Source organism: Meriones unguiculatus, chromosome 4, assembly GCF_030254825.1.
Source record: "Meriones unguiculatus strain TT.TT164.6M chromosome 4, Bangor_MerUng_6.1, whole genome shotgun sequence".
In the NCBI taxonomy this organism is placed as follows: Eukaryota; Metazoa; Chordata; class Mammalia; order Rodentia; family Muridae; genus Meriones; species Meriones unguiculatus.
In genome coordinates, this window is record NC_083352.1 from 122,773,246 (window position 1) to 122,796,519 (window position 23,274).

The 23,274-nt window shown below is 43.7% G+C and overlaps 1 protein-coding gene across 4 annotated transcripts in view; it reads right to left on the bottom strand.

Annotated features, from left to right (window-relative positions):
• Window positions 1–23,274, bottom strand: part of Phf20 (PHD finger protein 20) — a 101,283-nt gene that overhangs the window by 38,808 nt on the left and 39,201 nt on the right. For 2 of the 4 annotated variants that reach the window (XM_021656684.2, XM_021656685.2), the window contains exons 3-5: window positions 16,665–16,836; window positions 13,723–13,807; window positions 2,262–2,341 (exon numbers count right to left, since the gene is read on the bottom strand). In XM_021656684.2, the coding sequence (XP_021512359.1) occupies window positions 2,262–2,341; window positions 13,723–13,807; window positions 16,665–16,836 (337 nt within the window). Of the gene's footprint in view, window positions 1–2,261; window positions 2,342–13,722; window positions 13,808–16,664; window positions 16,837–23,274 lie in introns of those variants that run through there. The other 2 variants (XM_060382961.1, XM_060382960.1) reach the window with 2 other exon arrangements.

The following is a 23,274-nucleotide window of genomic DNA, read 5'->3' on the forward strand; positions in this document are numbered from 1 at the left end:
GCCAAAGAAAAATTTGTCCCGTAAGGAAAAATTATAAACAGTGAGACTTTTTTTTTCCTTAGTCCCAATATGATTCTGAAAAAGAGCCACACTGAGAACAATCGGCAATGAGAAGAACAATTAGCAAAAGTATGTAGTATCACCCTCCGGAAGGGGGTGATGTCAGTTCAGATCAAAAGGCTTGAAAGTTCCTACTTCTGAACCAAACTGAATTCCTAGAAATGGAATTTGCTAATAGAATAATCAGACATCACAGCTGGATAAAAATACACTGAGGCACACTTGGAAACAGACTACCAAGAGATGATTACACCCATACTACAGAACACTGCAGAGCTACCAAAAAGTTGCAACTTTAGAGGACAAAGGAACTTTGGGGAATGTTAAATTGTTAAGAAAAAGAACAATCTATAGACAATAACATGCACTTAACTCAGTTTTGGAAATGACACACACATGTTCACAACAACAACAAAAACAAAACCAAAAACCCAGCAGGACAGACACAAAGTATCAAATACAAACAAGCAGAAGCCCTTTGTTCGAATGGGCCAGTTTTGCTTTCCTTTTGCTTCTGAGTACTTTCCAGATTTTCTACAACAAGCAAGCATTCTTTTTATAAACTCAGAAAATCTTGGAGCTAAGGGTCTGTCTTGGTGGCCTGCTGGGACAGAGGTAAGGTGAGACACTCAGAGGCAGCTGGGAACTGAGAAGGTAATCAGCCATAAATCTTTCCTTGGTAGGGCTCTACCTCCAGGCCACGTTCAATTTATTGAGTAAACAGTTAAACTCTATGGGATTCATGACTCACAGCTGTATTCCTAGCATTGAGGAGGTGAAGGAGGAAGTCACTATAAGTTAGAGAAAAGTGTAGGCCACAGTGAGACTGTCCCAAAATACAATTTTTCTTAAGTTGAACTTCTGTTATCAGGAGCTGAGAAGCCTCAGGATCTATCCTATCTACCAATTCCATGCAAGCTCATATTTCAGTTCTTTCATCTGTATCAGTTCATTCCACAAAACTTAACAAAAATGCCAATTTTTTACAGCCAAAATAACACATTAAGGACAGGTGTGGCTTCTTAAATGCCCAAGAAGCAGGCAAAATGCAAGCAAGCATCAAACATCTTAGCAAAGCTTCAGCGTTTTCTCAGTGCTGTCTAGGGGAAAACCGGCAAAGGCAAAAAAGGTCTGTGAGGTGCCTTGAAAGGTCTCCTGCCCTCTGTTTACAGAATCTGGGGAAATCAGTGTCAAGTAGAAGCACTTGATATTCATAAGAAAAACCCAACAGGTCACACACAGCATGGCCAGTCTTGTCAACTTCTGCCCTAAGGGGAGGGACCATTGAGGGTGTCTCAGGACTAAAACCTTTGGCTAACCTACTTTAGCTGTATCGTCAGTAACTATCAGAATTTAAAACAGCCCCCCAAGACACTAATATACAAACCTTGTTGTGATTAAAACATGATAAGGAAAGAGATGAAAGGGGAAGAACTCATAAAGAAAGTATTTCTAGGGGCTGGAGCACTGTCTGCTCTTCCAGAGGTCCTGAGTTCAATTCCCAGCAACCACATGGTGGCTCACAACCATCTATAATAAGATCTGGTGCCCTCTACTGTCATGCAGATGTACATGCAAATAGAGTACTCATATGTAAAATAAAGAAATAAATCTTAAAAAAAAAGAAAAAGAAAAAGAAAGTATTTCTAGAAGGCTCAAAGCTCTGGGGCTGTCCTTCCAGGAGCAGATCTCCTGGCTCTATGCTCAGGCAGGGCGAATGGGTCCTCACAACACTCCATTTCAAACTAGGTCCATCTGGCTGACATGGCTGCCAAGTGCACGGCAGGGGCAAGCTGTAAGCTACCATGGCACGGCCCTAAGTCATGTCAAGACACAGCTAGACAAGAAGAAGGTGAGCTCAAGTCCTCAGGTCCTCAACAAGCTCCCTGTGTTGGGTGAGGGTGCAGGAAGCAGAGAAAAGAGACAGCAGTCAAGACACTTGAAAAAGGATGAGGAAAACAGAAACAAACAGTGGGACTGTACTCAGCACTGCGAAAGAGGAGAATCTGTTTTAAAGGAAAGAACAAGGTACACAAATATTTACAACTTCTGAAAACTTGTGTTCTTACTCTCTGGTAAAACTACCAGATGGAGGAAATAAAGACTTGTCAACAGAAACACATGTAATGTCTTTATTTGAAAAAACAAAAGTACAGTGTTAGCATAGTTCAGAACACAAAGCACAAAACCACATTTCTCACCTGATCTTTGGAAAAAGCTTTGACATGAATATGTTTGACAGTTTGAACTACTCCATCATAAAATTTCACAGTGTAAGTACCTAAAATTCAAGAAGATATCATGATTTTAACTTGCTGTATCATGAAAGCAGCAACTTTTAAAGAATACAGACAAAGGAGCTCCAAACACAATGTGTGTTTAAAAAAAAAAAGTTTAAGAATCACACTGCAGGTGGATTAGGCACAGTGGTAAAGCATGTATTTAGTATGCACATGACCCTAAGTTCACTTCTTAGCACACACAAGGCAAATTTGGCTTCCTTCATTTATTGGTCAAGATTGGTTTGCTTTTCATCTATACAATTCAAAATTCACTTTAAATTTTTTATGCTGTTTCACTAAAATAAGAATTATGTGCACTGAATTTGAACCAAAAAAAAAAGGTAAAAAAAAAAGTATTAAGAATTGAGAAAAATGAAGACTTACTAATTCTTTGATAACATTTACAATTTATTCTTTAATTTTTATTTTCTGTCTTGACAGGCAGTAATCATGTTTTTTAGAGGTTGTGCAAACCTTAAAATCTATCTTGGTCAAAATACTAAATGCTGCCAGTAAAAAAAATTAAAACTAGAAACCCATGTAATGGGGGCGGGGGGACTGTTGTGGATTTCGTGATGGTTAAGACTGGCCTTGTACATGCAAAAGCCATGCTCTACCACTGGGCTACACCCCAACCCCTCAAATCTTACCTTCCCAATGGGTAAGAACATCCAACTACAAAAATCCTTATCAGCTGCATCAAAACCAAAGTTTTCTAATTTTTACATCTTAGAAGCAATCCATGTTCTGCCTCCCCTCATCTCTTGGGGATTTAGAATAAGAACACAGTCACTCTTATCCACTGAGCTGCTAGCAATCACATCATAAATCAATGGTTCACACGGCTCGGGTGCCAGCACCCATTTCCCAACAAATAAAACCCCTATGAGGTAGAAGGAAAAGATGGTGATATGGACCTCAATTATTTTCCAAGCCTGCCTCTCAATCCATCAAATCCCCACAGCTCTGAGTAACTCACTACTTACCCACTGACACCTGTAACAATTTTTAGATTATGTAGTTGAAAATACTGCTGCTCTTACTCACAGCTGTTTTGTTTTGTTTTTGAGACGGGGTCTCATCACAGAACTCCATGTAGCTGGTGCACACTGTGTAAGAAGAGATGGCTTGCTCTCACAGCTAGCGCCTCAACCTCCTGAGTGCTGGGATTACAAGCATAGACCACACACCCATCTCCAAACTGTAACAGAAGACTTTTCTACCTAAAATGTACCACCCAGTGAGCCTCAGGCAGCCAGCTCACACGACCAACCACAGAACAGTTCAGTAAAGGCTTCCTAGCTTCCCAGCTACTGGCCAGTTCCCCCTACTCTGGCCTTCTGAATCCTCATTTGCCACCTGCAGAAATTCACACTGACAGCTATTGGGAGAAAGGCAATGAGTCAATGAAGGGCTCTTCCAGATCAGAGAACATGCCTCAACTTCATCCTCACACAGCACACAACAGCCCAGTGCCCAAAGCTGCCATACCAGCAGGACAGAAACTCCTAAGAAGTGCAATTCACCAGCCTCCATCTCGGGAGACATGGATTGAGAACCCCTGGAGGCCAGGAGCGAGTGGGGTTTAGCAAGTCCTTCAGGTGGTTCTGATGACATAAACCTGAGAACCGCCAATGAAGGCAACTGGCAGCTATCCTGCACCTTTAGTCCTGGCCATTATAAAACAAGTATCACCAGCACAGAAGGCAACTGGCTAGGAACCTAGCAGAACACATAGGCAGGCTTGGCCAAGTAGGAGAGCAGCAGTTAATTCAGGCTACGATAAAGGAGAAGAATCATAACTAGTCTCTACACAGGTGGCTTAGTGATGAGTTTTTTTAGGGGTTGTGACAGCAAAAGTTTAGGCTCCCGTCTTTCCCTGCCTAGCATGAGGGTAATAACTAACCAAAGAGCAACAGCAGACACTGCTACAAAATGCTAAGCAGATGCTTCTGTTTCTATGGGTCTTTAAGATTAATTTATTTTTAATTATTTACCTTTATTTCTATTTTATGTGTATGGGTGTTTTGCCTGCATATCTGTCTGTGTATCCTGTATGTGTGCAGTGGCCAGAAAAGGACCTCAGGTCCCCTGGAACTGGAGTTACAGATGGTTGTGAGCCACCACGTGGGAGTGGGGTCCTTAGTAAGCACACACCTTTAATCCCAGCACTCATGGAAAGGCAGAGGCATGCAGATCTCTGTGAGTTTTAGGTTAGCCTGCTCTACAAAGTGAGTCCAGGACAGCCAAGGTTACACAGAGAAACCCCGTCTCCAAACAAACAAACAAACAAACAAAAAACAAAGAGAGAGAGAGAGAGAGAGAGAGAGTAGCCAGTGCATTAACCACCACGGCATCTCTCCTCTCCAGCCCTCCTTCTGTTTCTTTGTTGTTGCTGTTGTTGTGTGTGTTTTATTTTTGTGGGGTTGAGTTGGGTTTTCTTGTTTGTTTGTTGTTGTTTGGATCTTACTCTGAAGCCCAAGAAGGCCTTAAAGTTACCAGGTAGCTGAGGTTGGCCTCAAACTCATGATTCTCTCACCTCAGCCTGATCAATGTTGGGATTATGGACAAGCAACGACACAATATCCAGCTTCTGAAGACTTCTCAAGGGCTAGGAAGAGAGTGCAATTAAGGAACCTAGCATAATGTGAAAAAGACCAACCCCAGCAGCCTACAATGCCAGCACACAGAAGGTGGAGCCCGAAGGGTCCTTGGCACTTGCTAGCCAGCTCCTGTAGGCAAATCAACAATTTTTAGGTTCAGTACAAAGCCTTATCTCAAAAGGTGAGGTGGTGAGCAAGATGGAGGGGGAGGGGAGGGCATATACAGACACACATATATCAAATACAAAAGTAAACAAAGCCTTCTCAAGCAGCCTGGTACAATGCATCTCTGGCTACCTACAGATAAAGCTGAGGGAAGACAGCATCAAGACCAACCTCTCCCGTAATATTTTTAATTCAATTTATGTGTGTGGTGTTTGTATGTACATCTATGTACCACGTGTGTGTCTGGTGTCCACAGAGAGCAGAAGAGGGCATTGGATACCCTGAAACTACAAACACTTGTGAGCCACCATGTGGATACTAGGAATCAAACCCAGGTCTCGTAGAAAAGCAACCAGTGTTCTTAAGTGCTAAGCCATCTCTCCAGCCCTTTCCTTCAGTCTTAAACACTTAGGTATTGGCAAGCCACCCAGGACTATGCTGTTAACAAAGGAATCCAGTTACATTTTAAAAAGAAAACAAGGAAGCTAGGCGGTGGTGGTGTAGCAGCACAGAGTGAGTTCCAGGACAGTGAGAGCTACACAGAGAAACCCTGTCTTGAAAAAAACCAAACCCCCACTCACCCACCCCCCAAAAAGCCAGTGGTCAGACAGGATGACATGTGCCTACACTTGAGGAGCTGGGAGAGGAGGACTGCCTTGAGTGCTAGATCAGACTGGGATGCAGTGTAGAGAAAGACTCAAAACAGAGTGGGCAGGGAAAAGGGGGTGGAGAGCCATCTTTAGAGGCATTTTCAAGCTCGAAAAGTAGTAGAAGAATGGACCACCATTTTCAGCTGTTCAATGTTCATTTTGAAGTTAACTCATCCGGATGGTAGAAGCCTTACATGAGAGTTTCCTCAAGTTCCACATTAAATTTAAGACAGAACTTAAAGCTAAGAGTAATGCCTCATGCCTAAAGCTTAGCATTCAGAAGACTGTCAAGTCCAGCCAGACATCTTGTATAAGAATGTGTCTCAAAAACAACCAACCGGGGCTACAGAGATGGCTCAGTGGTTAAGAGCACTGACTGCTCTTCCAGAGGACCTGAGTTCAATTCCCAGCACCCACATGGCAGCTCACAACTGTCTGTAACTCCAAGATCTGACACCCTCACACAGACACACATGCTGGCTAAATACCAGTGCACATAAAATAAAAATAAATTATAAAAAAAAAAAACTTTCAACAAAACAAAACAAAACAAAACAAAAAAACAAACAAACAACCACTGAAAAGAGCTGGGATTAGAACCCAAACCTGCCTGCCAACCAGTTCTTTTCCTACTGCTCATTGCCCAAGCCCCAGTGACCAAATCCAAACCACAGACCCAGAACACCAACTGGCCACTATGCAATGAGCCAAACTCTGGCTAAAGGGTTGGAGGCCCCACTACTAAATAACAATATCTCCCCTTGACATCCAGAGGACTGTAAGCCACCAGCTTGAAACATCCTCCATTGCTCACACTAAACACAGCCAATCAAACACACTGGAGGGAAGAAGGCATGGCAACAGCCTAACCCCAACTCTGCAGGAAGGCCCAAGTCTACTTTCAAGACTCTATTATAACTCAGAAGAGCATTCTCCCCTGTGGCTGAAGAGTGATTAAGAACAAACAATGCTCCTCTAGAAAGTCTGATTTAGGGGCTGGAGAGATGGCCCAGAGGTTAAGAGCACTGGTTGCTCTTCCTAAAGGTCCTGAGTTCAATTCCCAGCAACCACATGATGGCTCACAACCATCTATGAGATCTGGTGCCCTTTTTTAGCATGCAGGCGTACATACAGACAGAACACTGTATATATGATGAATAAATAAATAAATCTTACTTAAAAAATAAAAAAGAAACAAAATCTGAGTTAGGTTCCCAACACCCCCATCAAGTGGCTCACAATTCCTTGTAGTAACCAGCTCCAGGGGGCTCTGTGTTCTGCTGTCCACAAATCACATCTGACAAGCAACATGTAAATATGTGACAAAAATAAAAAATAAATGCATCCTTGGCTGAGAATATAGCTCAGGGGTACAGCACATACCCAGGATTCAGAAGGCTGAATTCCAACCCCAATAACAAGAAAAAGAAAAAGCATGGCCTGCCCTATCACCTCTAATCTGACAGAAAAACTACAAAGGAAGGCCTGGCCCTCTGGGGCTAAATCTCAGGCTAGCCAGAGCTAGCTACGTAGTGAGTTCAGTCGAAACAAAACCAAAAAGCTCATGGTTTTCCACCAAGTGAACTCAGGAGGTGGGGAGACTGGAAGATTATGAGTTCAAGACCAGCTGGTCTAAAAACAACTACCACCAAAGCATCTGAACACAGGCATGCATATGACAGCAAGGCACTACTCCCCAAGCCTTGCTTTCTGCCGTAGAGCATTTCCTAAACCACCCAACCAGACGGAGCTGTATATCCAACCTTCTCTTTACTCTTTGACATAGTCTCTCTAGGTTGCCCACTGTGGAAGATAAATCGTTATTGTATGTCCACTTTCAGTAGGAGGCATGCTTATAGCTCACTGGTTACAGAAAAGCAGGAGGTGCCAGGCTCTCCCTGTCTCAGAATTTAGTGTTGGAAAGTTACAGTTTGGTGCTATATGATTGAGGTTGTGATCAGAAAATGGGGTAGTCTCAAGCCCCAAATCATTCAATAAATAAGGCTGTATGACCTAAACAAATAAGATGGGAAATTGGGAAGGGAACAAGTCCTGGCCTAGGAGAGAAGACTGGAATTTCTAGCACTCGGGGACTTTGAAAACCACTGTCTTACACAAATTCAGCACACCAGCCATGTTTGCCTTTTCTTTATGCTGGTGGCCCTTTCTGTGGAACTGTGTGTTAAAATTTGCTTTGTTTTCACTAGTCTTGTATATCTATTATATTCTTTCCAAGCTAGCCTTGAATTCATTCTGTAGCCCAGGCAGGCCATGAACTATGAACCTCCTGCCTCAGTTTCTAGGGTAGCTGGTATTATAGGCCTATACAACCAAGCCTGGCTTCCCTCTCAGACTTCTAACTGCTCAAATGAGTCCTGATCAAAAACAGCAAATGACTCATAACCATTTCACAGGGCCAACAACCAAGGCCTGTCCCTGAGTCAGGGCTCCCAAGACACTACTAGCTAGGTACTAAAAGGCCAAAGCACCTTTGGATATACCAGGCATATCCAATTCACAACACACAACAGCATGTAGCCAAGGATAGATAGCAACAATAAAATAAAAACCCACTTAAGACATCAGGAGATTTTTTTTAAAAGATTTATTTATTTATTATGTATACAATATGTATTTGCCTGTACACCTACAGGCCAGAAGAGAGCACCAGATTTCATTTTAGATGGTTGTGAGCCACCATGTGGTTGCTGGGAATTGAACTCAGGACCTCTGGAAGAGCAGACAGTGCTCTTAACCTCTCCAGTCCAAGATTATTATTTTTTAAACTCTAGGGTGAGCTATGCAGATGAATGTCATGTAGTCAAGTCAAGAGATTGGGCAAAGCCAGGCATGGAAGCACATACCTTTAATCCCAGCATTTAGAAGGCAGAGGCCTTCTAAATGTGAGTTCAAGGCCAACCTGACCTTACATAGGAAGCTCCAGGCAGGATAGAGCTATACAATGACTCCATTAAAAACAAAGAAACATTGGCACAATTGACATCCTGCTTGGCATAGGATCAGTGAACATGGAGGCACAATGGACAACAGGGACCTTCCAGGGAAACCCTGCTGGGATGCAGTTCCAGCACTCTAGAGCATGCAGACCCCAAACCTCAGCTCTATGTTCTTTGTGTCCATCTATGTCCATTTTCTCCCTGAGCTTAATTTCTCACCTATGAAATGAAGAGGAATTTGGTGGTAGCAGCCTCTCTAATCTGTGTGAAAATTAGTGATATGATCCCAGCAAGTATAGTGGCACAGACCCAGCACTTGGGGAGGCAAAGCAAGAAAGGCATGAGGCCTAGGCCAACCCAGGCTATACAGTGAGACTCGGTTTTAAAAGCAACAAAGTGTGGAAATTATTTAGCACAGAGCCTGTCATAGAGAAACATAAGAAAGTGGCTCTATTTTTCACCACCTGGCAAGTCACTCTGAAAGAAGAGTAAATTAACCTCCACTGACAATACAATGAGAACAAGGTCAGATCCTGCAAGCATGGACATTAAGCCTTCCCTTTACTTCCCTCTGTGCAAAGCTGTTCACAAGGTACCAGCCTTCCCAGACTCCAAATGTAGGCTCAGTTACAGCATGAAAACAAACAAAAAAAAAAAAACAAAAAAAAAAACTGCTTCTGCAGAGACCTGAGAAGATCATTTCAACAGCATTTACTGTAATAAACACAAGCTCCAGGCACTGGCCCAAAATAGACTGAAAAGGAGGAAAGGGGAGCACGTGACCTAGAAATATGTGTTTAATTAGGAAGAAGACTTGCTCAGTGCAGTCACCCTCAACCCCAGTATTTAGGAAGCAGCAACACAAAGACCACTGCAGGTTCAAGGCTACACAGCAAGTTCCAGGCCAATGTGGGCAACAGGAAGAAACCTATCTTGGTGCAAATGCTGCCCACTTGCAGGTTCCTCAGTGAGAAAGCCTGGAGAGCGGGGAGCCATGTGGCTCTGATTCTTCAAATAAAAATGGAGCTGGTGGGCATGGCAGTACACACTGGTAATGCAACTTCTGGGAAGTCTGAGGCAGAAGGATTACTTAAGTCCAAAAAGTCAAGGACAGCCTTAGCAACCTGGCCCAACTAACCGCAGGGGGAAAAATGTTTGAAAGATGACTCAAAGAGCTCCAGACAAAAGCCCAGTTCAACTCAGCAAAGTTGATGTGACACACACACACACACAGACTTTATGAACACAAAATCCTCTCTTTTATTCCTACATAAACTGGGGTTGGGGGTCTAACATGGCTACCAATTATGCCTGCTTCATACTAAATAAGACTCTTTTTCCACTGCTAAAAAACACAAACAATAAAGCGTTCAGCATGGTGCCCTGTATCTGTACTCTCAGTACTTGGGAAACTGATACAGGAGGATTGCTATGAGCTCAAGGTCAGCCTTGGCTGCACAGTGAGAACAGGGTAGCCAGGAGTACGGAATGAAATCTTAATTAAACAAACAAACAAACAAACAAAACAAAAACCAGGCGGGAAACAGGATTTTATAATGCTGACACTCTGGAGCTGTGGCACCGGGCCAAGTGCATCCTCGACTACACAGTGAGTTCAGTGCCAGCCTGGGCTACAGGAGTCTACCTCAAACAACAACAAAGACCTCAGACCTATCATTGATGACAAGGACTACTCTCTCCCTATTTTCCAGTGTTGACCAATTTCCCTAAGAAATTCCTGAGTAGTTGTTTACTGCTGATTAATCATGTCAGACTCCCTATGACAGTGGCTGCTGCTCTCCCACTCTGCCCACAGTCCTCATAAGGCTGCTCAGCCAACACTCAGCATCAGGAAAACTCGAAGGGAGTTAAACTAAAGAGGAATGCACAGCTGTCGTTCACTGGGTTCCACTTCCTCCTAGCAGACTGGACAGAGGAAATCAAAGGGCACCCTGCCAGCACAGTGCCACCTCTTCACAGTGCCCATGTGGCTACCAAAACAACCAACTGAGGCAGGTGGTGAAATTGAGGATAAAAAGGAAAAGGAAGTCAAGGGCTTGGAATATAGCTCAGTGGTAGAGCAGTGTCCTGGCACACACGAAGCCTTGGGCTTATTTAATCCCCAATGCCAAAAAACCAAAGAGAGAGAAGAACACAGGAAGGGGTGGGGCAGGGGCAAGATGGCATATACCTGTAATCCCAGCACTGGGGAGGCTGAGGCAGGACAAGTACTACAGGTCACAGAGGCAGAGCTGGTCTCAAAACAAAACAAGACAAGCAAGCTGAGCACATTAGCAACCAAGCCCACAAGTCCTAGAAAGAAGCAGCATGAAGTGGGAAGCCCTAAGAATAAAAGCTAACCCCAAATACAGCACCTAAGAACCAGTGGAGTGACAGAGCTCACCATCTTCTCTCATAAGCTAGGTGCAGAGCTGAGCTTCCACAAAGGTCAACTTTCTCAGAGTGTCCACTAACCTCTCATGTCAAGATTTAGCCCATTCTATATCCTCTCACCTTCTTGCAATCAACCAGTCTTAAGAAGCAGCAAGGTGGGTACCACAATATAAACAGGCCTCAGCAGAAATCCCCACTCAGTCTCCCCATCCTTCAGGTAAGTAAATGAAGCAGATGGAAGCAATCTACCAGGACGGCCAGTGACCATTTCAGGAGCCCACGGCCTCAAGACTGTCCTTCCTATAATATAGCTCATGAGAAAACAACTGAAAGAATTTGTTTTTTGAATTTGTAATACTTTAATTACACCAGTTATTTTGTCATTACTGTTTAATTTGATTTGTTGTGTTGTACTGTTTTGTTGCTTTGGTTTTGTTTTGGTTTGGTTTTTTCAAGACAGGGTTTCTTTCTCTGTGTAGTATTAGCTGTCCTGGACTTGATTTGTAGGCTGGCCTCAAACTCAGAGATCTGCCTGCCTCTATCTCCCTGAGTGCTGGGATTACAGGGGTGTGCCACCTTGTTGCGCTGTGCTTTCTCCTGAGACAGAGTCTCATTGTATAGCCCAGGAGATTGCAAATTTGGTATCCTTGAATTCTAGTCTAGGCTCCCAAGTGTTGAATTAAAGGCATGTGCCACCATGCCCAACTGCAGTTGGCCCAGCTTAAAAGCTGTTTAAAACAGTTAATTAGCTACAGCTAATAATATAGCCAATGATGTTTACTCCTTAAATAATAACTTCCAAAAATTTCACACCCACCCCATACCCATGCCCTTCTCCCCTTATTAGCATTTGTCTACACTGTCCTGCTCTTGTACTATGTCCTCTGGGCCCACTAAACAATGGTGTCATTCTACCTCACTAGGTTTTTTGGTTGTTTTCTGCAAATACTAGATGTAAGCTGTTAGTTCCTGAGACTTCAGTGACCTCTATGAAGCCACCACGCTAAGAGATCTCTTGCCTCCACACAAAACTCCTAAAATCCTCTTCCACATCTGCCCCTCCCTTGGCCCTTTGCATCTGATCCCGGTCACTCTAACCCTCACGGGACACAAAGATGGTTCCTGCTAACTGCTGCTGTTATTTAAGGAGTAACCACGATACCCCGCCAAATTTTTATCCCAGCTGAAGGACAGATGATGTTCTGCAAAGGAGCACCTGCAGTAACTCTTACTGGAGGAAGGACAGGACTTGACCAGCACTGACCACCCTATAGCTTTTCAGGCCGTTTATGAACCTGAAGAGCTCTCAGATACAAAAACCGGTAAACGAAGAAAGACATCTTGAAAAGAAGAATCTGGAGGGGCAGAATGCACCCTAACCTAACTATGTCTATTTCTAAGAGGACCTGCCATGGTTCAACATGTGAGCTTCCCCCACAAACAAGCCGTTTGTTAATAAGGTATATGTGAAAATCACTAATCAGATGTTATTTGGAACACAGGCTTATAGATAACATAATTTAGGGGAAAATGGAACTATCCAAAAGGATGTCACGTGAACTGAAAATCAGTAATCGCTTAGATAGCTCAAAAGATGGAACCTCACATTGGAGGTTCCTTTAGATAATGGCAAACATTCTCTGACAAAACTTATTCATCCCAACACTTGGCAAAGTAATGAATAAACAGCTAAATAAATTCATGGGCCAGCTGCAGTATGCATAACTTTAATCCCAGTACAGGAGACAGAAGCAAATGGGGATCTCTATGAGTTCTAGGCCAGCCAAGGTTTCATAGTGAGATTCTGTTTCAAAACAACAACAACAACAAAGACAGATGTTGGTTGCTATTTTCTGTTTTGTTTTGATTTGTTATTCCTTTCCTTTGCAGTGCTTTGGAGTGGTCCATGGCCCATGCATGCTAGGCTAGTGCTTTATTATTGAACTACATCCTCAGCCCTTGACCTGACACACAAGACCTGACTGCCCACAACATCTTCCAAAGACCCCAGACATCTGCTAGAATATGCTAAGGAAAAACATCACACGGACCCACAGCCCCTTCTGATGCTGTGAACCCCCCCCCATACCATGCCCATGAACTTGAAAGAAGGCAACTTTTTGGATCAAATCCCCTGCCCTGTTTTCCCACAAGTTCAAAACTGCTAGGCAACCACACTGTGGCTCTGCCTCCCAGCATCTCAACTGTCACCCTAAATCACCTTGTATCCACAAAGCATTTTTTCAAATATTTGTTAATATTTACTTAATTTGTAAGCTGTTAACAAATAAAGAAAACTAAAAAATAGTATTTATTTCACCAAAATACTAGGACAGAAAGAACCCACAGACTTGTCAGCAGAATCACTCAATGAAATAATGACTGAAATTTAGTAATAAAAATTAATCTCCCCCTCCTCTCCTGGGGATTGAAACTACAGTAAACCCCTCCTTCATATCTAGCTTTCTAGCCATTTATAATCTCCCCCTAGTGCCAGACATATTAGCTGGAAAAAAATATTACTAGGCGATAAACACTGATACACTATCAAGTTCTCATACTGTACAATTTCCCTATAGCAAGAGTGGAAACTGCAGCTGTAACACCTTACCATCCTTGTTCACAGCAGTGACTTTGGCTGGATAGAATCGACAGTCAGACCAACAAGCAAGCACTTGCTCGTTTATTTGAAATTCCTATTAAGAAAAAAAAGTAAACATTCAGTTACCAACTGAATTTCATAGGGTGCATATTATAGCACAATTCATAAAAGCATCGGGGATGCTCATGAGGAGTAAGGGGGGGCTGGTATGGGGCTGAGAATCAGTAATCCTAGCACTCAGGACACTAAGGCAGAAGGATCAAGAGTTTGAGTCAGCCTTGGCCACACAGGAAGATTCTTCCTCAAAAATGAACAAAGGCCGGCAAGATGGCTCCGTGGGTGAGGGCAACCGCTGCTAGGCCTGACAACCTGAGCTCAATCCCTGGGGCACACATACTAGAACAAGGGACAACTCCTACAAGTTTTTCTCTGACATGCTGTGGCCTAAGTGCGCATACACACACACACACACACACACACACGTATACGTACACACACAAATGAATAAATAAAATAATAATTAATAAGAAAAAAATGGGTCAGGCACTACGATCAGGACCCACATGGTAGAAAAAACCAACCCTTGCAAGTTTTCTGCACATGTGCATCATGCACATAAAAATAAACATCATTTTAAATTAAAAATAATAATAATAATTAAGCTGGGGTCTGGAGGGATGGCTTAGCAGTTACGAGAACTTGCTGCTGTTGCAGAGGAATGGAATTCACGTACCAACACCCACACGGAAGCTCTTATTTCCAAAGGATCCAACACTCTCTTTTGGCCTCTTTTATTCACAAAGCACACACACAGTACATATGCATACATGCAGGCAAACACATACTCATATACAAACATATAAACACATATATATTTATAATAAAAACAGACCAATGAGAGTGGATTGGAATGGGCTATTAAGATGCAAGATGATTCTTATGTTCAGCACAGGAAGCCAAAAAAATAAGAAGTCTGAGGCTGGAGAAATGGCTTAAGAGCACTTACTGCTCTTGCAGAGGATCCGAGTTTGGTTCCAAGCACCCATATGGTAGCTCACAACCATCTATAATTGCAGTTCCAGGAGATCTGATACCATCTTCTGGCCTCCAAAAGTACCAAATACACACACACACACGCAGGCAAAACATCCATACACATAAAATAAAATAAATCTTAAAAAAGTAGCTAGGCATGACTACACACACCTTTAATCCAGGCACTTGAAAAATAGAAGCAGGAGGATCTCTATGAGTTTGAGACTACATAATGAGTTCCAGGAGTGTCAGGGCTACACAGTGAGACCCTGTCTCAAACAACCAAAGAACAAAACAAAACAAACAAACAAATAAAAAGGCTAAGGCATATGGGTCCCTAAGCCAGGGAAGTCTGGGAAGGCACGGGACAGTCAGTCCCGAGACAACCTTCTCTTATCTGGTATTCATAATGAAAGGGAACCTAGGTGTCCAGGGCCACCTGAGAACATACCTAGTTTAGGAGCTGGAAGAAATGAGGCTACTTCATCTTCAGGGAAGCAGCCTTCATGGCATTTCATGCCACCCACACTACTGCTGGGTCCCTGACCAAGGGAGGCACCCATGCACCCTTCATATTTCATGCTGTTTTCTCAGCACACAGTTTGCATTCATAAATTCTATAGAACGAGCACAGACTGATCAAATGCAACAATATTGAACAACCCTAAACTAGAAGGGGGTGGAGGGAGGAAGCAAAACAAAGAGGCCTGCCAGAATCCAAGTTCCTCAGTAAGGTTAAATGGAAACAAGAACGCAGGCTGAGTCAGATCCCAGAGCAAGGGCTCAGTGTCTGTTTTAAACAAAAGTAAAGGTTTGTGTGTCATTCTGAAGGCAATTAAAACTCCAACCACAATGATGAAATTCAGAAAAGTGAAAATGGTCCAATCAAGTCAAATTCTCCAGGGCTTATAAGACTTTGTGTAAAGGCAAGCGTGGTGCGTATGCCTTTGGTCCCAGAAGCAGAGGCAGATCGATCTCTGTGAGTTCAAGGTCAGCCTGGTCTACAAAGAGAGTCCAGAACAGCCAAGGCTCTTGTTAAGCAGAAAAACCCTGTTTCAAAAACAAAAGCAAAACAAGCTAAGGATCCATATATAAAATGACTGCTTAATAAATGAAAATCAGCACAGCAAATGATTGTCAAAGCTCCCTTATCTAGTATGCAATGTTCTAGACACAGTGGGTCTAGATTTCAACCATTCATTCATTATTCAACAATTTGGTGGGATGATATTTTGGTTTATTGTTGGTTTTAAGATTGGTCTCATTATGTAGCTCTGGCTGGCCTCCTGTGTAAACAAAGCTGATATCCTGCCTCTGCCTCTTAAGCACTGAGAACAGCTCCACTGTTTTGGTTTGGTTTGGTTATTCAGCTTTTGATCTCTTGATCCTCCTCTTCCTCTACATCCTCAGACTTGGGATTAGATGCATGTATCGTCATTCCTGGCATGGGAGAGATGGTGGTAAGGGTGTTTAAGACAAGGTCTTACTTTGTTGCCCAGGCTGGCTTCAAACTCAAAGCAATCCATGAACCTTGGCCTCCCAAGAACCACCACAGGATGAGCCACCACACCTGGCTTATTATACAAATACTTCCTGGAAGCCTACTATGTACTCAGTAGTATTTTGAACACTAGGAAAACAGTGGTCTCTAGAAAAGAGACATAATATCCTATTGATAAGGATGGAATCTCAAAACAGCTAGTTTATGAGCTATTACATCAACTGCCTCAAACAAGTGAAAACTGGCCTCTTAAGGAGCCCTGTTCCATAGAGCCCTCAGCATCACCCCCACAAGCCAAGACAACGACTGTTCATCGGTGGGTACTGACGTGCCCACTGAAGATCAAAGGCTAGACACTGCTGCCTACAACTGACAAGCCTCATTCATTACAGAACTCCACTGATCTGCTACTCACAGAAGATCCATCTTCTTCATGTAAACCCTCTTTCCTCAGCTGTATTTTCTCTAAAGGGCGTAGATAAGGACTGTCCCAGCAAAACCACTCATCGTAACGATGGTTCCAACGCTTGAAATGGATGAGAACTTTCCCTTCTTCGTAGTCAATGTCTTCAATGTGAGCTGGATACCTGAGTCAGAAAAAAGGGAAGTATTAGTGACTGCTCAAAATACGTAGGCCTCTTCCAATAGAACATAATACCAAAGTATTTAAGACCTACCATTTTGTTGTTTTTATTTTTCTTATTTGTTTTTAAAGATTTAATTATTTGAATGACTGTTTTGCCTACATTGTGTCTATGTACCACTTGTGTGTCTGTTGTGGCCCACAGAGGTCCAGAGGAGTGAGATCCCCTGAAACTGGAGTTACAGATGGTTCTAAGTTACCATGTGGGTGCTAAGAAATCAAGCACAGCTCCCCTGGAAAAACAGCCAGTGCTCTTAACTGCTGAGCCATCTCTCCAGCACCGAAGTCCTACCATTTTGAAAACAGTCCTGGGGCAAATTTGAGGCCCGACCAACTGGGCTTCATGAATACTGTCTCAAAAGAGAAAAACAAAAACAAAACCCCTAACAATTTGTGATGCTGTGTAACTGGGTCAAATAAATTATAGAAGATAATAGACTTGGATTCAAGAACCTAACAGGCTGAAGCAGGAGAAAGCGCCATGAATCCCTGGCCAACCTGGACTAGAGACCCTGTCGCAAAAGTAAATATACAAACAAAACAAACAATAAAAGTCTTGATCTGGCTCTGTGGGTAAAAGCTGTTGCCACAGACTGACAATCCCAATCCCATCCCCAGAAGCCACGTAGGGTGAGCTATTATATGACATGTTTAATTCTTTATTGCATCTTGTGAATTGTGTGTACAGTATACCACATCATTCAGCATGAAATCAGAGCACAACTTTTGGGAAGTAATTCTCTTTCTGGTGTGTGGGTCCCAGGAACAGGACTCAGGCTGGCAAGCTTGATGGCATGTGCCCTGACTTGCTAGGCCATCTCACAGGCCCTATTACTTGTATATTTGAAGTTTTTGTTCATTCGTTTATGTTTTTGTTTTGTTGTTTGTTTTTGAGGCAGGACATAACGATGTAGCCCTGGCTAGACTACCTGCCTCTACTAGAGCATTGGGATGCAAGGCATGTGGCACTACACCCCGCTACTACCTCTTTTTAAAGGAAGATGAATATGTACAAAATATCTGGAAGGAAGCAGAGCATGACCAGCTCAGCTCTTTCAGTCTCTAGTCCATCCTTTCTACACTGAGAATTGGGAAAACAAACAACATTCCCTCATTTCCTTCCCATAAGCAACTAAAATGACAGAGACCCACAGTTTAGTGACCACACCAACCATTCACATGTAAATCCCTAGAGTCTGTTACAATGCAGCTCCTGATTGAATAGCTTGGCCTTTGACCTCAGAGCACTGAGGAGTTCCTGGAAGTGGCTGCTGCTGCTCTTCAGTAGCAGCTGCTATGTCAGTGTTAAGGAGCAGTGGTGTGGGTGGCAATGGCAATAATGACATCCTAGCTGCCAAGGCTCCACTGAGAGCCCCTCAAACTTTGGTACTCCACAGACAGCATCCTTGAGTCTCCCAACTCCAATCCTTTACTGTTTTCTAAGTGCCTGGTTCCCTGTGTTAAATCGTTTTCTGGCTAAAATACCCAGAGAAACCAAGCGGCACACCCCTGCTAGCACTCATGAGGCCGAAGACCAAGAACTGTAGGCCAGCCTGGAGCTATACAGTCAGATGCTGGACTCCGCACACCAAAAAAAAAAAAAAAAAAAAAAAAAGCTGGTATTGTAGCATGCATCTGTAATCTCAGCACTGGAGATGTTCTGAGCCATCATCCATCATGTGGGTGCTGGAAATCAAATCTGGGAGCTCAGTACTCCTAATAGCCCTGGTCAGCCTGGAACTCTCAATAAGCCTGTGTCTCCAGATAGGAGTACCAGAAACACTGACACTTCCAACAGCAGAAGATTCTGTAATTAGGGTAGGATCCAGAGAAGCAAAAGGCAGGGAAGTGGGGTGGGTGAGGAAGAGAAGAAACCAAGATGCCTCTTCAAAAGAGGGGGTGCTCGACCTCAACTCTGAAAGATGGCAGAAGTTCTCTGTTGTCATTAGGGCTTCGGAAACTGGGCACTGTGGCACACATCTATAATCTCGGCAGTCAGGGAGCAGAGGTGGCCAAATCATGTTCAAGCTTATCTTCAGTTAAATAGTGAGTCTGAGGTTAGCCTGAGGTAGACACCTTATCTCAGGAAAGACACAATTTAAAAAACAGACAGAGTAGGGCTGAGGACTGTTTCTGGGAGAGAATACAGTTGGGTTAATCAGAGTACAGAAGGAAGAAGACAACAGGGAAATTCAGGAAGCAGCAACTCTGCCTGAACCTAACCAATGGGCAGCGAGGCCCTAGATGAGAGTTTCCCAAACAGTACTGAGCCAGCAAGATGGTGGCCAGCAGACAATGGCACCTATGGCCAAGCCTGACAAGCTGAGCTGGATCACATGAGGGAAGGAGAAAAGCAAGCTGTCCTCTGACCTCCATGCATTCACAATGAATGTTTTAAAAAAGCAGTCCCTGACCCAGGGGATGCTGGCCTAAAAGGTTTCCAGGGGGCTCGTGTGCTTTATGAAATCTGGACCATCTTTATCAAAACTTCCTAACTCAGTGCCATAAATGTGTGACAGGAAAAAAACTGACAACCTGACACAGTGGCTCATACTTGCAACCCCAGCTGTCAGGAAGCAGAAGCAGGAAACTGCCACTGCTTACCTCAGCCTGGGCTATAAAATTTAGAAGGGAAAAGAGAGAGAGGGAGAGGGGTAATGAGAGAGGGGAGGTGAAAGAAAACGAGAAAGAGAGAAGGAAGAACAGAAAAACAAGGACATAAAAAGGTCAAGATGCTAGATCACCACCACATACTCAAGAACTACTAAAAGATAGCCCGCAATTAACCTGCATGTGTAATTTCTTTCCAACAGTCCTCCCAATGACTTCAAAATGTCTGCAGGGTTAAGACAGTCAAAACTTTGTTTTTAACCTTTACCCTCATTTAACTTTTAAAGCATGAAGACACTCCCTTCTGTGAGACGCAAGGACTTGGCAAACATGCACAGCAGAGCAGACTCTTAAAGAACACTGAAAAGGTGAAACAGCCGCCGGCATTAACCCCACTTCTAAGATAATGTAATCCTCAATCGTAGGAATCAAGCTTAGTAAGATTCCACAATCCTTCCCACATGCACAACTATTATGTGTGTGTGTGAGAGAGAATAAGCTTTCTTCAAAGCAAGCATAGTTCTGAGACATAGCCTCTGATAACAGCATGTGTGCAGTGGACTTTCAATGAGAGTGCCCTATTTCCTGAGGCTCCAGGGGCAGGAAGGTAACTGAACTCAAAGTCAGGTGGACAGGAACAGCCAGCCCTGGACAGCACTCAAGCCTAGGTGGCCACTCATCTGTACCAGTTCTAATTCTGACCTTGAGCCAATATTCAGCACAGACTATAGATGAATCATCAAGACCAGAAACTACAAAGAGCACAGGCGTCCTCTGAACATGCCAACACCTTCACTGCAGAGGAAACAGGACCTGTGAAAAGGTGCACACTCCTGCCTTCACAGGTGGTCCTCATTACCCTCGCTTGAACGTGGCAGGAGGAATGCTGTGAGACTTCCGAAGCTGGCTCACACAAAAGTACTGTCGGTGCTGGATACTCAGCAGTTAAGAGCACCGGTGATGCTTTGCAAAGGACCCAGGGTCAACTCTCAGCCCACCTGGCAGCTCACAATCTTCTCTGTAACACCAGTTCCTGGGGATCTGATGGACTCTACAGGCTCCAGGCACACATATGCAGGCAAAACACCCATACACAGAAAAGAAGTAAAAGTTCTGCATAGTTGTTATATGTCGATTTACAGCTGAGATAACTTCCACCTCCCCAGCAAGGTGCCTTACGCTACCTAATCTAAACATATTTTTCACCATAAAATAAATGCTTTAAATGGTTAAAACAGTAACCTTGGGCTGATGAAATAGCTCAACTGGTAAAAGCACTTGCTGCCAAGTCTGAAAACCTGAGTTAACCCCTAAAATCTAAATATTGGAAGGACAATCATCCACTTATTTACTTTGGGGGGCAGGGTGGTATTGGCTATGAGGGGGGGTCTTGTTGTGTAGGCCAGCTAGAACTGATCAGACTACCCTCCTGCCTCTGGCCCCTGAGCACGAAGACTACAGGCATAGGCCACCACCCAGCAAGTTACATGAACTTTAGTATACACAGCGCTGCGGCTTTTCCCTTATGCTCTTGGGTCCCCATCACAGGAAAGGGGAGCATAACCAGGTGCTACACTGTAAAAAAGCTTAATTCCTATGGAAAGGCCTATTGATGGGGAATCAAAGCATCCCCTCAGGAACTCACACCAAAGAGCCAACTCTATGAATAAGCCACTTTAAATTGCACACCTGAACCCGAACCTCCCAAGTAGGCTGCTCCTGAATTCTGACCCACAGAAACTTGGGAGGATAATAAATGTTTAACCTTGTTTCAAACCTCAAACCACTAAACTCTAAGAAAACTTGTTACAATGTAATTAAGAACTAACAAAGTAGCATTTGCAGACTCCTGTGGTTTTCTAAAAGTAGAGGCTCAGACCTGGGGTTTTCCAGTTTGAGAAACATTTCTGACTGCAGCTGAATAAACCAACATACCTGGTTCATCAAGGAAAAAGGAGGGCTGAAAGGACCCAAAGCTCCTGCCAAGTACTGGGAAAGGCTGTCCAGAGGGCCAGAAGCAACCAGGTCTAATTCGGGGATACAATGTTGACTTGTTCATTCTATGGGCCGGCAAGCCATAGGAAGTAGGGTTTGTTGCTCAGGCTTGCCCTTCTGAGTAAAATAAAACACCTACTACCCATAAGCCTCCTGCTCACATTAGAGCAACTGGCAATGATGGGCAAGGGACCCGGTCCTGCCCACTCCCCCATTCTCTACCCCTTTCCCAACTAGAAACCCAAACAAAGCAGCAAGATTGTGAGTAAAATAAAGGACCTAAAAGGGGAGGAATTTCCTTCTGAATGCTTATTCCAGAGCCCGGGGTGTGGTCCAGCGGGCACAGGTTAGCACGTGTAACACCTTGGGCACCATCCCCAGTGCTGCCACGGCAGAAAACCAAAAATATTGGGACCTATTCCAACTGGCCAACAGTCACCAGTTTCTAGTTCCTGGAGTAAACAGGAATTATGAACTATTAATAACTCATGTGTAAACTGAGTGTGGTGGTGCATGCTTATGATCCTAGCACTAGTGAGGCTGTGACAAAAAAAGATTCCCCAGATTTTGAGACTAGCCTGGACTACAGAGCAAGTGAAATTGGATCTCTTTCAAAAACCAAAGAAACAAAGACCATTAAGATGATTACTCACCACCAACCTTGACACCTGAGTTCAATCCCTGAAACCCACATGGTAGAAGGAGAAAATTCACACTTACAAGTTGTCCTCTACAAACACACAACTAATTTTTAAATATAACAACAAAAACAACAACACAGCTCACTGTGGTAGTGAATGACTTTAGTCCCAACACTAGAGAGGCAGAATTTGAGGCCAGCCTGGTCTATAGAGTGAGTCCCTGACCAGCCAAGAATATATATTGAGACTTTGTCTAAAACACAAAAGCATACACATGTATGGCTTACTACAGGATTTACAAAGGACCAGGCAATAAAGAACCTCACATGATCTTTACCACAACCCAACAAGGGCTTAGGAACCATTACCATCACTACATCCATTTTACACTGGGGGGTGGGGGAGAATAACTCAGTGAACAACAAGAGGTATAGCCAAGCAGCCGTGCGTGGTGGCACACACCTATAATCTCAGCACTCAGGGAGGCAGAGCAGGCAAATCCCTGTGAGTTACAGGCCAGCCTGGTCTACAAAGTGAGTCTAGGATAGCCAAGGCTACACAGAGAAACCCTGTCTCAAAAAACAAAAACAAACAAAAAAAGGGTTATCAAAATCAGCCTCTAACTCGTGCAGACCCATGGAAGAGACCTCTGCTCTTGATCTGAGCTCACATGCATGTACCCTTGTAGTGACACATCACTAGAAGTCTGTCTGTCCTTTGACCATCCACAGACAGCCTTTCTCATAGCTACCTAGCGGTTTACCTAGCAGCTAGCCCAGAATTTGCCTGTATTTTGCCCTGGCTTTGGGGATGCATGCAGGCTGCTTCCAGACTGTTCCTTATATAGATAGCCTTTCTGCAAACATACAGCAGCTCGCTGTGCCTCAGGAGCCACAGTGTGCCTCTGCTCCTGGCTCAGAGCACACAGCAGAAGCCAGAGACTTGTATGCACAAAAGCAACACTTTTCTGGAGAGAGAATGAGGATGGAAGATATATTTAGGAAGGAAGGAAGGAAGGAAGGAAGGAAGGAAGGAAGGAAGGAAGGAGGGGGCAGCTACTAAACTTTAGGAAAATTCTACTGGTTTTGATGACAGCCATTCTTACTCCTTTACCACCTCCACTAATCAACACCTGA